Here is an 11,134-nt window from a genome sequence, read left to right on the forward strand (position 1 = left end):
TTGTGAACACTGTCAGGAGGTTTTGGGTGTTTTGCTGTTTTTTTTAAGAAAAGTGACAACCGCTCAGACTTGTGTGGCAAATCATATGTGGCTAGTAAGGCCAGAGTCTCTGCACAGAGTGAATATGTTTTTAAAAAATGGCAACATATTAGCCCTGCAACCAACCTGTGGAGGGTGTACCCCACTTATCGCCCTATGGTAGCTGGGATAGGCTCCAGCTCCCGTGCAACACTAATAAGGATAATTGGAAGGAAGGATGGATAGAAAACATCAAATTCATTACAAATCTCTTTTTATTTTTACATGCATTCATCTGTATATACATTATATATTATTAAAACAAAACAAATATCATAAAGACCTGTACACCAGAAATGCCCTTCTAATTAAAATTAGTTTGAAATTAGCCTAAAACTTTTGTGCCGTCTAAGATTTTGATCCAGACAAAGCTCAGCTTTCTTCAAAACTACACAGCCGTGAGGATTTAGAGCCCTTTCCAGGCATTGCACTTATGGGATTTTTTTTTAAAATGTGGGATAAACATGCTTTCTATACTCTAGGCAGTGTTTTTGTTGTGTTTCTTCTTTCTTTTTTGTCACATGCCCAAACAGATGGAAGCTTTGTCTCATTTTAAGAATATGTCACACATCCTGGATCTGATGCTGCAGGCGGACGTTGTCTTTGCTGGCTGGACGCAGCATCGCCGGGGGTCTGTGGGAGTTCTTGCATTTTCGGAATGGACTGCCCTTTTAATTTCGGATGTTAACCTTTTCCCCCGGAGCGGCGAGGGGACCATTTGCTCCATCAGATCTGCTCTGGTGTATATCTCTCTTTCTGCTCAGCAGTAGCCAGTCATGTCGCCCCCAGCCTATTCCCTATCCCCCCCCCCCATTATTGTACGTAGCTCACTTTTGCTCTCTGTTCACATCTCTGCAAAAAGAAAGAAGAAGAAAAAGCACAGGCATGTGAACAAACACATCAATATGCAGTGACTAAGTGAGCCTTGTAGAGATACACGGGGAGTTACGATTAATTTGTAACGTTAATTCGCTTTGTGTCGAGACCACTGATAGCAGTGGATTTATGCTTTGCTCCCTGTTGCTTGTGTGCATGCTCTGGGTGATGCGTGTGTGTTTAGGGGCCTCTGGAACACCACTGCTTTACCGCTGATAGCAGGATCATGACGCTCATGTAGTCAAGTATGCCATTATCACTAAAGCGCGTGTAGATAGTCCACCTGAGTCCTCAGACATGATATTTACACATAAAGGGTGCTCAGAGATAAACAGCAGGGGGTACAGTACACTGTAGAAACAAGCTGGATACTGCTACACAGTCCAAAACACCAAAACATACGCCACGCTCATGTCGGCGCGTCTCTGCCACTGTAACATACTCCAACCTGCTGGCTTGTCGACTCAGTACAAAAGAAGTCAAGAAAAGCCGAGCTCCGAGCTCCCTGACCTGCACTCAATCTACAGCAGGCGGTGCTGGACCAAGGCCAGGAAGATCGTGAAGGACCTCAGCCATCCCAACAACAGACTGTTCTCTCTGTTGAGGTCAGGAAAGCGATTCCGCTCCCTGAAGACCAACACAGAGAGACTGAGGAGGAGCTTCTTCCCGCAGGCGATACGGTCTCTCAATCACACCACCACACAGTACTGACCCACACATATGGTTCTTACACACACTGGACATTCTGGACTTTGGTTTTGCACAACACTGGTCACTGTATTCTTCATTTCCGGTTAATACTTGTACAGCTGCTGTTATTGTGTATATATTTATTTATATTTAGATTTCTTCATACATTCTTATATAGTTCTATATTGTGTATTGTGTATTTTGTTGTACAGTTATTTTATTTTCAACTTTAATTTATATATTTATCTTTATCTTATTCTTCCCAGTTAAATTTACCCTTCATTCTAATTTGTGTTGTACAGTTATTTCATTTTTAACCTTAATTTATATTTTATTCCTTCCTAGTTAAATTTACCCTTTTTAATTTTTCATATTTATTTCCTATCTTATTCATAGCCTTTTCCTTTTTTCTCTTTAGGTCACGAGCAGTTGTCCAAGCATTTCACTACATATCGTACTGTGTATGACTGTGTACGTGACAAATAAAATTTGAATTTGAATTTGAATTTGAATTTGAATTTGAAAAGATTGGATGATAGAGGGTGTAATTTTCTTAAATACGCACCAGCAAGTTCCCGGTCCAACATGTCGATAAAACTCTCAAGATCCCTTGTGTCTCCCAGCTTGGCTGCAGAAAGAGGACAGAAAGAAATGGAATTTGAGAAAGAAACTATAAGAAAAATAGAGCTGCAATGGAACATTTTTGTAGAGAAAGGCAGCTCAGTTCAGTGGTAGCCTATTTCCTTTGGACCAAACGCTGAAGTTATCTAAGTCTCGGCATTACATAAAGTTTGAACTGAACACGCAAACTGAGATAAAGCTGATTTTAAGAGCTCCAAAAAGAGCCTTGGCAGCCTCGTTCCCACCAGGATCTCTCTGTTGTAAGCTTTTTCTGTGTAAAGCCAAACAAAATTGATGAAAAAATATGACTGATTCTTTCTGGTCACCTGATGTTTAACTTTAACAGTAGTCTGTGGATGCAACTGCAACAGCACTCATTAATCCACATGCGCACGCAGCCAAGAGCCGGTCTCATCACTGCACATAACAGCACAAATGACTCCACCCAGGAGCTTTGAAAGAAGAGCGCTGAGACGTCACAGCCACAGTGGAAGTTGCTTTGTTGTGTAAACCAAGACAGATTCCAGGGCATTGCAGATGCTTTCTGTGTAGCTCTTATAAAGTGATAGTGATCGCTGTAAGAACTGAGGCTATCTAGATGGAGATGAGCTGATAGAAGGCTCCAGTACCTTTTGATGCCAGCGTTATTCCTGCTGTGTGGAGCTCCTCCTCACTGGTATTCAAACTGTTCCCCATAGATGGTTCACTGCCTGGGGGAAGAGAGGGAAGCAATGAGGGAGTAAAAGGAGATAACAAGCACTAAGGGCAGTCCTTGCAAATGATCAGTGACAATGACAAAAATCTAACATAATGCAGGAGTTGCACGTAATGATGATAACATGCGATAAAAAAAATTAAAAGGTAAGTGTTCGGCGCTAGTGACTCCCATGTGTCGGCCTTTGAAAGCAGTTTGCCTGTTGAATGGTTAGGGGGGCAAAATACTTTCAATAATGACGACACATGGGAGCAGAGGGGGGGGGGGGGGAACTGTTTCTTCTTTTATCTTATAACCGTCGACAAATGCAGAACAAAGGGGGGAAAGACAATTACACAAGATGGGATATCCGTAATTGCAGCTCATTCCAGTATACAGCTATTGTCACGAGCACAAACAGCCACTTTAATGGAAGTGTGTAGGGATGTGTCCTCTTGTACCACTAATTTCATGCAAATTAAATGTGTCAAGCTGCAGTTGTTTGGGCTGATAAAGGGGCTCAACTGGAGACCACGGGGATTCCAAACAATGTCACTCACCAGCATGATGCACTAAATAATTACTTTCCTTCCCCCACACTTTGTACATTAGGCAGATATTATCTTAATCACTTCTCTAACGTATTCTTTTTTTCTTTCTTTTTTTTTTGAATAACTTACTGTAATCTGAGTCCTCGACTCCACTGTCTTCACTCAGCCCTGTGAGAGTTTTGGCCTCGTGCAATGCTTTCTGGTAAGCATGCGGTCTGCTTTGAGAAGGGGCCTTCAGCTCCTCCACCACATCCTGGAACTCCTGGAGCAACTCACCAAGCTCCAAGTCCAAGTCTGTGGAAAATGTGACAGCAGTTGGAAAGAAATCTTCAAGATGGACTCAGCTTATTTCAGCAGTAAAAGAAAATAGTAGAAACACTGAAATAAATATTTTTAAAGACTTGATTAAATATGGGGACCTGAGAATGTTTTAAAGGGCGTTTCAAAGATACCAAATTCCTAAACCTAAGAAATATACATTTAAAAAAAAAGGAAAATCTAAAAACTACCAGCTGAAGTTTATGTCAGCGTGCTGCATCAGATAACTGGACATGTTCCCATATGGCATATAAAACAGTAGACGGACAGTAAAACACCTGGTCTGCAAAGTGTGATTAAAAATATATTTATATATATTACATCATAAATCAGAGTTGTACGCTCTCGGCTACTATAAAAACTTTTTTAGCGCCGGCACCATTATTTTAAAAATGGGTGTTGCATAAACGCAGTTTAGGTTTTCTAACATTTTATTAGGCTCACATAAATATCTCAAAGTTAAAATTCCTTATGGAACACTAAAATTAAAACAACTTTGGTGTGTTTGGTAGATACGTAAATACGTATGATTACAAAAAAGTACAACTACAAAAAGGATTAGGAATTTAAAATAAGTGTCACAGCGAGATGATTTTTAAATCTTCCTATAAAGCTTTTCTATCTTTTACATATATTTGTGTTTTTTTTTATCTGTTTAGTAAATTTAATAAAAGGCTGGGAAAGCGTGCTCTATGATCCATCACTGAAATAAATTCAAATTATTGTCTCAAGCAGGCGTTGGACTCACCCATGGTACTGTCTGAGGACATAGCGGGACGTGAAAGAAAAGCGCCACGAAGCTGCTGTGTGTCTGGGTTCAGAGCGGTTTGATGCTGACAGTACTACTGTACTTTTATTCTAAAGCCTTCCACACCCGCTCTGTGAGAGGGCCTGCCCAGCCAATCATGTCACAGATTAAAAACCTCAGAGGTCGAGGGGACTGTAAGTGGAAATGGGGAGGGGGCGGAAAGTAAAAAAAACGAGGTTGTTACGCAAGTGAAAGAGAGTGGGATTGGAATAACCCATTAAATGCTGTAAGCGGGGCTGTGGGAAAAAATATCCGTTGGGGTTTTAGATGAAGACAGAAAAGAGGGGTGTCAAATCCTCGCGTTATTCCGTTTTGGGTTGGCGGCGTAATGCGGGGGTTTGGGTTTTATGTACATTAATATTATATTATTATTTGCCCGATATAATTTCCTGGCTGTGACACAAGTAATCTTAAACACAGGACACTTTGATAGGAAAGAGAAGTGTCGCACACGCTCCAAAACAAAACTCGGAACAACAAATTTTATTCTTCTTTCACACGTGCACTACTCTGCTCTGTCTGTAGGGGGCCTTAGAGAGCAAGCCTATGGGTCATGCAGTACTTTGGAACTGTCAGGGAAACTTAAAAGCCCTGCTGTGAAGCAATACCACACAAATAAATGCTGCATAACCAGTCTTGTTCTTTGATATCTTGAGATCTCAAGTAAATGTATCTTGCTTTCATGACTACGGGTCAAATTTCACCAACCGTTTACTGTCACTTAACAGCGTGATGATTAACCCTAAAGAAAATAAGCATTTTCTTTTTTCTTGTTTTTTTTCTTTTCTTTGCGTTTTGGTTTGTTTGTTTGTTTTGTTTGTTTGTTTGTCTTGTTTTTTGGCACATGAAAAAAGCATACCAGAGGTTACATACTGCACTCTCAAATGTACTTTTATTGTAACTGAGGAGTCATTGTTTCTTATGACAGTTTACATCTACGTGCACTTTAAATCTATGCACGAGCATGTGGACATATATTTATATATATTCATAAATGTGTTTGTGTGCAGGCTTGCGTGCGTGCAGTTGTAAGTAATTTTAAGCAACAGTGCATTCGTAGTTCCAGCTTAATGCACATGAATTCAGCTCAGCCAGGTAAACCTGTTGTTCCTCCATCTTCCCATGTGGCAGCCTGACAGGAAGGTAAGTTTTGTAGGAGGAGCATAATTATGCCTTCAGCAGTTTTATTTTGCTGCCTCAGTCCTTAGCATTCACTTGCTGCTGGGAACTTGGCTAACATGTGTAAGGGCGATGGGCCATGGGACTCCTGATAATATGAATTGTGCCGGACTACTGCAGGTAAGAGCCAGCTGAGTTTATCTCTTTTGATGGTATCTGCACTGTATTAGCGTTTCTAATTGAGTCATATATTGCAGCAACACACGAATGTGCTCGGTGTATTGTACGGCATCATGTTCTAAAGAGGTGTTAAATTGTATGACCCTTTATTCATTTTTAATAAAGAATGTCTGCTTTGATATTTTCCTTTTATTTAAATTCTCTGTGTTATTTGTTTACAAGAGCACTTGGTTGGAGATAAGTGAGAGGGAGGCATCGAATTACCTTATTGTGCAGCTGCTTGCTTTTAAAAGAGCTCACTGAGGCATGAAGTTTAAATTTTATCACCACGTTGAAAACTTTTAAATAACTTATATCATAAGTTTTAAATAGAATAGTGTAACTCTACAAAGACTACTGCTCACTGGTTTTTTTGTTTTCTGTCTTTGTCAGAAGCTGCTGATTGTAGTTCACATCAGGCAGATCATATGTAGTTCTCTCCTGTTTTCCGTCCCAGAGGAACTGGAGCCTGACACTCTGGTTGGATCACTTAGTAAAAACTTTTCTCCTCCATATCAGCTCCTGCCCCACAAGTACCTGAGGATGGACATAAACACGGGGAATTTCTATACCACTGAGTTAAAGATGGATCGCGAGGCCATCTGCCCTGCAGAGAAAAAAGCTGAGGAATGTGTTACTTTATACAATGCCATCGTGGGGCCCTCAAAAGACCTTATACAGTTTTCTGTGATCATAGAGGACATCAATGACAATGCGCCGCATTTTGAAAATAACAAAATACACCTTGGGGTGCCCGAGGATACGACCGTGGGGACCAGTTTTCTGCTAGATACTCAGGCTCTGGACAGTGACACCGGTCCTAATGGAGAGGTGCAGTACCACCTAAAAGGCTCTGATGGAGCTTTCGGTTTAAAAATCGAAGAAGACAGCTCTTTAATTATGTTGGTTGTAGAAAGAGCCCTGGATAGGGAAACTCGGGACCTGTTTCAGATGCAGCTAGTGGCCACAGACTGTGGTGTAGACCCTTTAAGTGTGTCTGCAGATTTAATAGTCACAGTGACAGATGTCAACGACAACTGTCCAGCCTTTAGCTCTGATAGCCCACACAGTGTCACCATCCCAGGAGACTCTCGGAAGAACACAGTAGTCACTCAGGTTAGAGCCACAGATCCAGATTTAGGACCAAATGGTGATATCGTTTACTCCCTCAGTCCCAAAGTCTCTGAGCAGGTCAAGACGCTCTTTAGCCTCAACAGTCTCACCGGGTCCATCAGCCTTACACGGGACCTTGAGAGCGACAACTCAGAGGAGCTCGTGTTGAAAGTGTTAGCCAGCGGCCATCACTGCCCTCCAGCAGACACTCAGGTAACCATATCCGTGCTCCCCAAGGCGAACCAAGAGCTGACGATCAAGATCGGGTTCATAGCGGAGCATCAAAACCAGACTATGGTGTTACAAGAGAACCAGCACCCCACTGCCTTAGCCGTTTTAGAGCTCGAGGGTGACAGCATCTTTAAAGACTTATTTCTTGCCATTGAAGGTGAAGTGCCTTTCACTTTGAGCCCACAGAATGGCAAGTATCTGCTTTCCACATCAAAGCCCTTAGACTATGAGATGGATCGTGAACATCATATTTCCGTGGTAGCACGCGTGAGATCAGCTGAGGGATCTGTGATCGTTCCTTCTAGACGTGTAGTCACGGTGCTGGTGGCAGACATCAACGACAATGCGCCATATTTTGTACAGCCTCACTACGAACTCCAAGTGGAAGAAAACAATCAGCCAGGAATGTCACTGCTTCAGATCTCGGCTTCAGATTTAGACAGCGGAGAAAACGGCATGGTGACATACAGGCTTGAAAACTACAATCCAACCATGTTTAGCATTGATTCTGTAACAGGTCAACTCTCTCTGCTGGTTCCTCTAGACAGGGAGCAACAGAATGTACACAGACTCACTGTGTTTGCTCGGGACAGCGGCTCTCCTCCCTTGGAATCCATGGCCACTGTATCCATTCACGTTCGTGACCAGAATGACAATCCACCTGTTTTTCTTACCCCTCACTTCATCTTTTTCATTCCTGAGAATGTTCCAACATTATCCCAGGTGGGGAAGGTGGAGGTGAAAGACCCAGATAAAGGGGAGAATGGGACAACAGAATTGTATGTTGTAAACAGCAGTGCACCTTTTGTTGTGGATAACACCCAGGGGATGCTACGCACCACTAGGAACTTGGACCGCGAGACAGAAGACCGCTATGAACTCTACCTGCTGGCCAGTGATCACGGCCAGACAGTTGCTTTGACTTCCACTGCCAGAGTGACCATCTTTGTGGAAGACATCAATGACAACCAGCCAAAAGTGATCCTTCCCGGCAGCAACTCCTCATGCCTAACTGTCTCTCCAGGTACCCTGGCAGGTGCCACGGTAGGAAAGATCTATGCCATCGATGAGGACTCTGGACTGAATTCAGAGATTACTTACTCAGCTACAGCACCGGAGCTTTTGCAAAACAGAAGTCCCTTTCAGATCGATTCAAGGTCAGGGAACATCACCTTAAGCCAACAGCTCCTTCATACAGACCTGGGAATGCATCACCTGTTCATTGTGGTCAGAGATGGGGGTAAACCAGTTCCACTTTATACCACTGTCTGGATGAATTTGTTGGTCAATGACAGCACAGAGCCTTGCCACTTGGACCGGGTGCCCACCTGGACAGGGACACTAAACTTGGTTCAAACCCCTTCAAAGGAACCGATCTGTGACGTGGAGACAGCCAGATTTTCAAAAGTGATTCTGTTAATAGGCCTGGGTATGATGCTGGTGTCCACATGTTTGTTTGTGGCCACAGTTATTTGCTGCCTAAAACAGAGGAGTAGAAGTCTGAAAATGAACAAGAGAGCATACACTGAGGCGAATGAGATTCCACTCAGGCTCAAAGACAAATATTACTCTGATTAATAACAGCAAGCAATGTGTAAAGCTCACAGTCTCAAAGATAAAAATGTCCTGTGAATTAAATGTATTCTGTGTATTTGTCAAGGGCTTCTTGCATTGTAATAAGTCATTGATTCAGTGTGATGCACGGTGTATTCAAACATGTCGACTGCAAAACTGACAGGTTCTGTAGAAATAAAGTTGATCCATTTTCTGATAATGGAACGAGCATATACACGTTGACCTGATAAGTGAAATATGTCAAGCCATCCACAAAAACGTATTCCCTGACAATTCTCTGAAAAAAAACAACTAAATTCAACTGTATTTCACAGATTTATTCCATAGCAGGCCATCGGTAAGCTACCAGCATTACAGACATTATCTTTAAGGATTATTGCCCATGACCCCTGCGGGTAGAAAGATTGAAGTAATGGTCTGTTAGGTTGATTGGTCCTTTCTCAGATTTCTGACTGAGTGATGGAGAGTCTAAAGTATTTAGACACACAAAAGGGTTTAATGTTCCTCGGTTGGGGAAGTGATGAAAGTCTCTCAAGAAGTAACTCTGAGATGAGCTCAGGAGGCAGAGGGTGGCCACGGACAGGTGAGAGGCGGCAGAGGGAAGGCACAAAAACATCTCAAGTAACCGCCTCACACCTGTTACTTGATAGCACTGCTTTTCACCCACAGAGCTGGATCGCACCAACAAGGCAGAAAAAACCCCAAACCTACCGTACTGCACCCAGTAACCTGACAGGCTTGTTGTTTTGATAACAGATGTTTGGAGTGAAATCACACCGTGTTCAAAGACACAATTACAAAAGACACTTGCTCTTGTGTTTTACTGATGCATTTGCATGCTGGAGAACAATTGAAATATCAAACCAGGTTAAGTGATGCATAAAGTATGAATGAGTCAGGCTGAAACGTGTTTGCAAATCTGTCAACACACAGTCGAGCACAGAGGGCAGGGTAATTGTTTCAGCTTTCTCAAACGAAAAAGCTCCCCCACCTTTTAAAATCATCTTTACAGTATCATAAACCATTAAGAAATCATTTGAAGCTACACCTGCGTTAGAGGGAAGAAGGGAAGCAGAGCCTGTAAAACACAATGTACAACAACCTGGTTAGTGGGGAACAAGGCTTGTATAACATGAGTGGTGCCTCTCTGAGGATTTCAGAGCTGGCGGCTCAAAAAATAAATAATCTATTAACACTTCGGTGTGAGATTTACTATATCAAATGAGAAGAAACAAAGACTGCTACATAAAAATTACAGACTAACAGCAGATCTTTACATAAAAAAACATGTAGAAATGTATATTAAAGTATATTTATTTTTATTTTATGGGGGGGGGGGTTGTTTGGTTTTTTGTTTTGTTTTGGGTTTTTTTACATAATTTATTGATTGTTATTGGCCAATTTTTAGCCCCAACTACAGTCCACTGGAGGACGAAACTAAACCCAAACCCTTACAATGCTGTTGCAGGGCAACGCCTGCCATCTACTGGGCGCAAATGAAGCAAAATAGGGTTAATTTTGTTTTTACATTTCTGGTATTAGGCCAGAGGGAGGAGATGAATCAGAGCACAGTCTCTCACTGCGACACAGTCAGGTGCCCTGGGATCAGGAATGTTTCCTTGATGTGCACAAAAAGGACATTTTTATCTTAATCATGTTCCCTTTGTCTGCTTCTTATGCTGAACATTTGATGGATGGCTATATAGCACAAAAGAGAGCTGTCGTGACAGATAAGTGATTGCATATTACAAAACGAAAGGGACTCATTGAAACTCTATCTTGTTAGGTAAGATCGCTAAAAAATAAACACTTCTCATAAGTGTGCACATGTTTATAGTTTTCCTTTCGCTGGAACATTCCAAAAGAGGTTAAAAAAAACCGTGACACCGTTTATTTGGGTTGCTGGGATGCCACTTCAGTCACGGTAAAGTGTATCTCACTGCAAACAGATGATATCTGTCAATTTCCTGTAAGAATATCACCTGAACGCTCAAAGGGCAACACCATGATAGCCAGTGTTATCTCAATCAGAGGTCGTAGACCAGGGGTGCCCAATCCCGGTCCTCGAGAGCTACCGTCCTGCAGCTTTTAGATGCATCCTTGTTCCCACACACCTGAATCAAATGAATGGCTTGTTATCAGGCCTTTGCCAAACATGATGGCATGCTGAAGAGATCAAACCATTTGATTCAGCTGTGTTGGAGTAGGGATGCATCTAAAAGCTGCAGGACGGTAGCTCTC

General features: G+C 42.2%; 2 protein-coding genes across 3 annotated transcripts; one reads left to right on the forward strand and one right to left on the reverse strand.

Annotated features, from left to right (window-relative positions):
• Positions 1-883: 883 nt before the first annotated feature.
• On the reverse strand, positions 884-4,717 carry LOC147337791 (regulator of cell cycle RGCC). 2 transcript variants are annotated; one of them, XM_086310808.1, is made up of 5 exons: positions 4,577-4,717; positions 3,640-3,804; positions 2,895-2,975; positions 2,210-2,272; positions 884-930 (listed from the first exon to the last, which is right to left on the reverse strand). In XM_086310808.1, exons 1-5 carry the CDS (start codon positions 4,596-4,598, stop codon positions 923-925), a joined length of 339 nt encoding a protein of 112 aa, XP_086166934.1. In that variant the 5' UTR covers positions 4,599-4,717; the 3' UTR covers positions 884-922. The 2 variants fall into 2 exon arrangements, with proteins under 2 accessions (XP_086166934.1, XP_086166941.1); XM_086310815.1 differs by lacking the exon at positions 884-930 and adding an exon at positions 941-1,443 and having other exon boundaries at positions 2,172-2,272.
• A 1,148-nt stretch (positions 4,718-5,865) lies between these two features.
• Positions 5,866-10,026, forward strand: pcdh20l (protocadherin 20-like). The gene is made up of 2 exons (XM_086263202.1): positions 5,866-5,935; positions 6,368-10,026. Exons 1-2 carry the CDS (start codon positions 5,888-5,890, stop codon positions 8,894-8,896), a joined length of 2,577 nt encoding a protein of 858 aa, XP_086119328.1. The 5' UTR covers positions 5,866-5,887; the 3' UTR covers positions 8,897-10,026.
• The last annotated feature ends 1,108 nt before the right edge of the window (positions 10,027-11,134 follow it).

Source organism: Aulonocara sp. 'chitande type north' Nkhata Bay, linkage group LG2 (genome assembly GCF_057382095.1).
Source record: "Aulonocara sp. 'chitande type north' Nkhata Bay isolate Kocher_YH1m ecotype deep benthic linkage group LG2, A_spYH_male_GT1.1, whole genome shotgun sequence".
Classification (NCBI taxonomy): domain Eukaryota; kingdom Metazoa; phylum Chordata; class Actinopteri; order Cichliformes; family Cichlidae; genus Aulonocara; species Aulonocara sp. 'chitande type north' Nkhata Bay.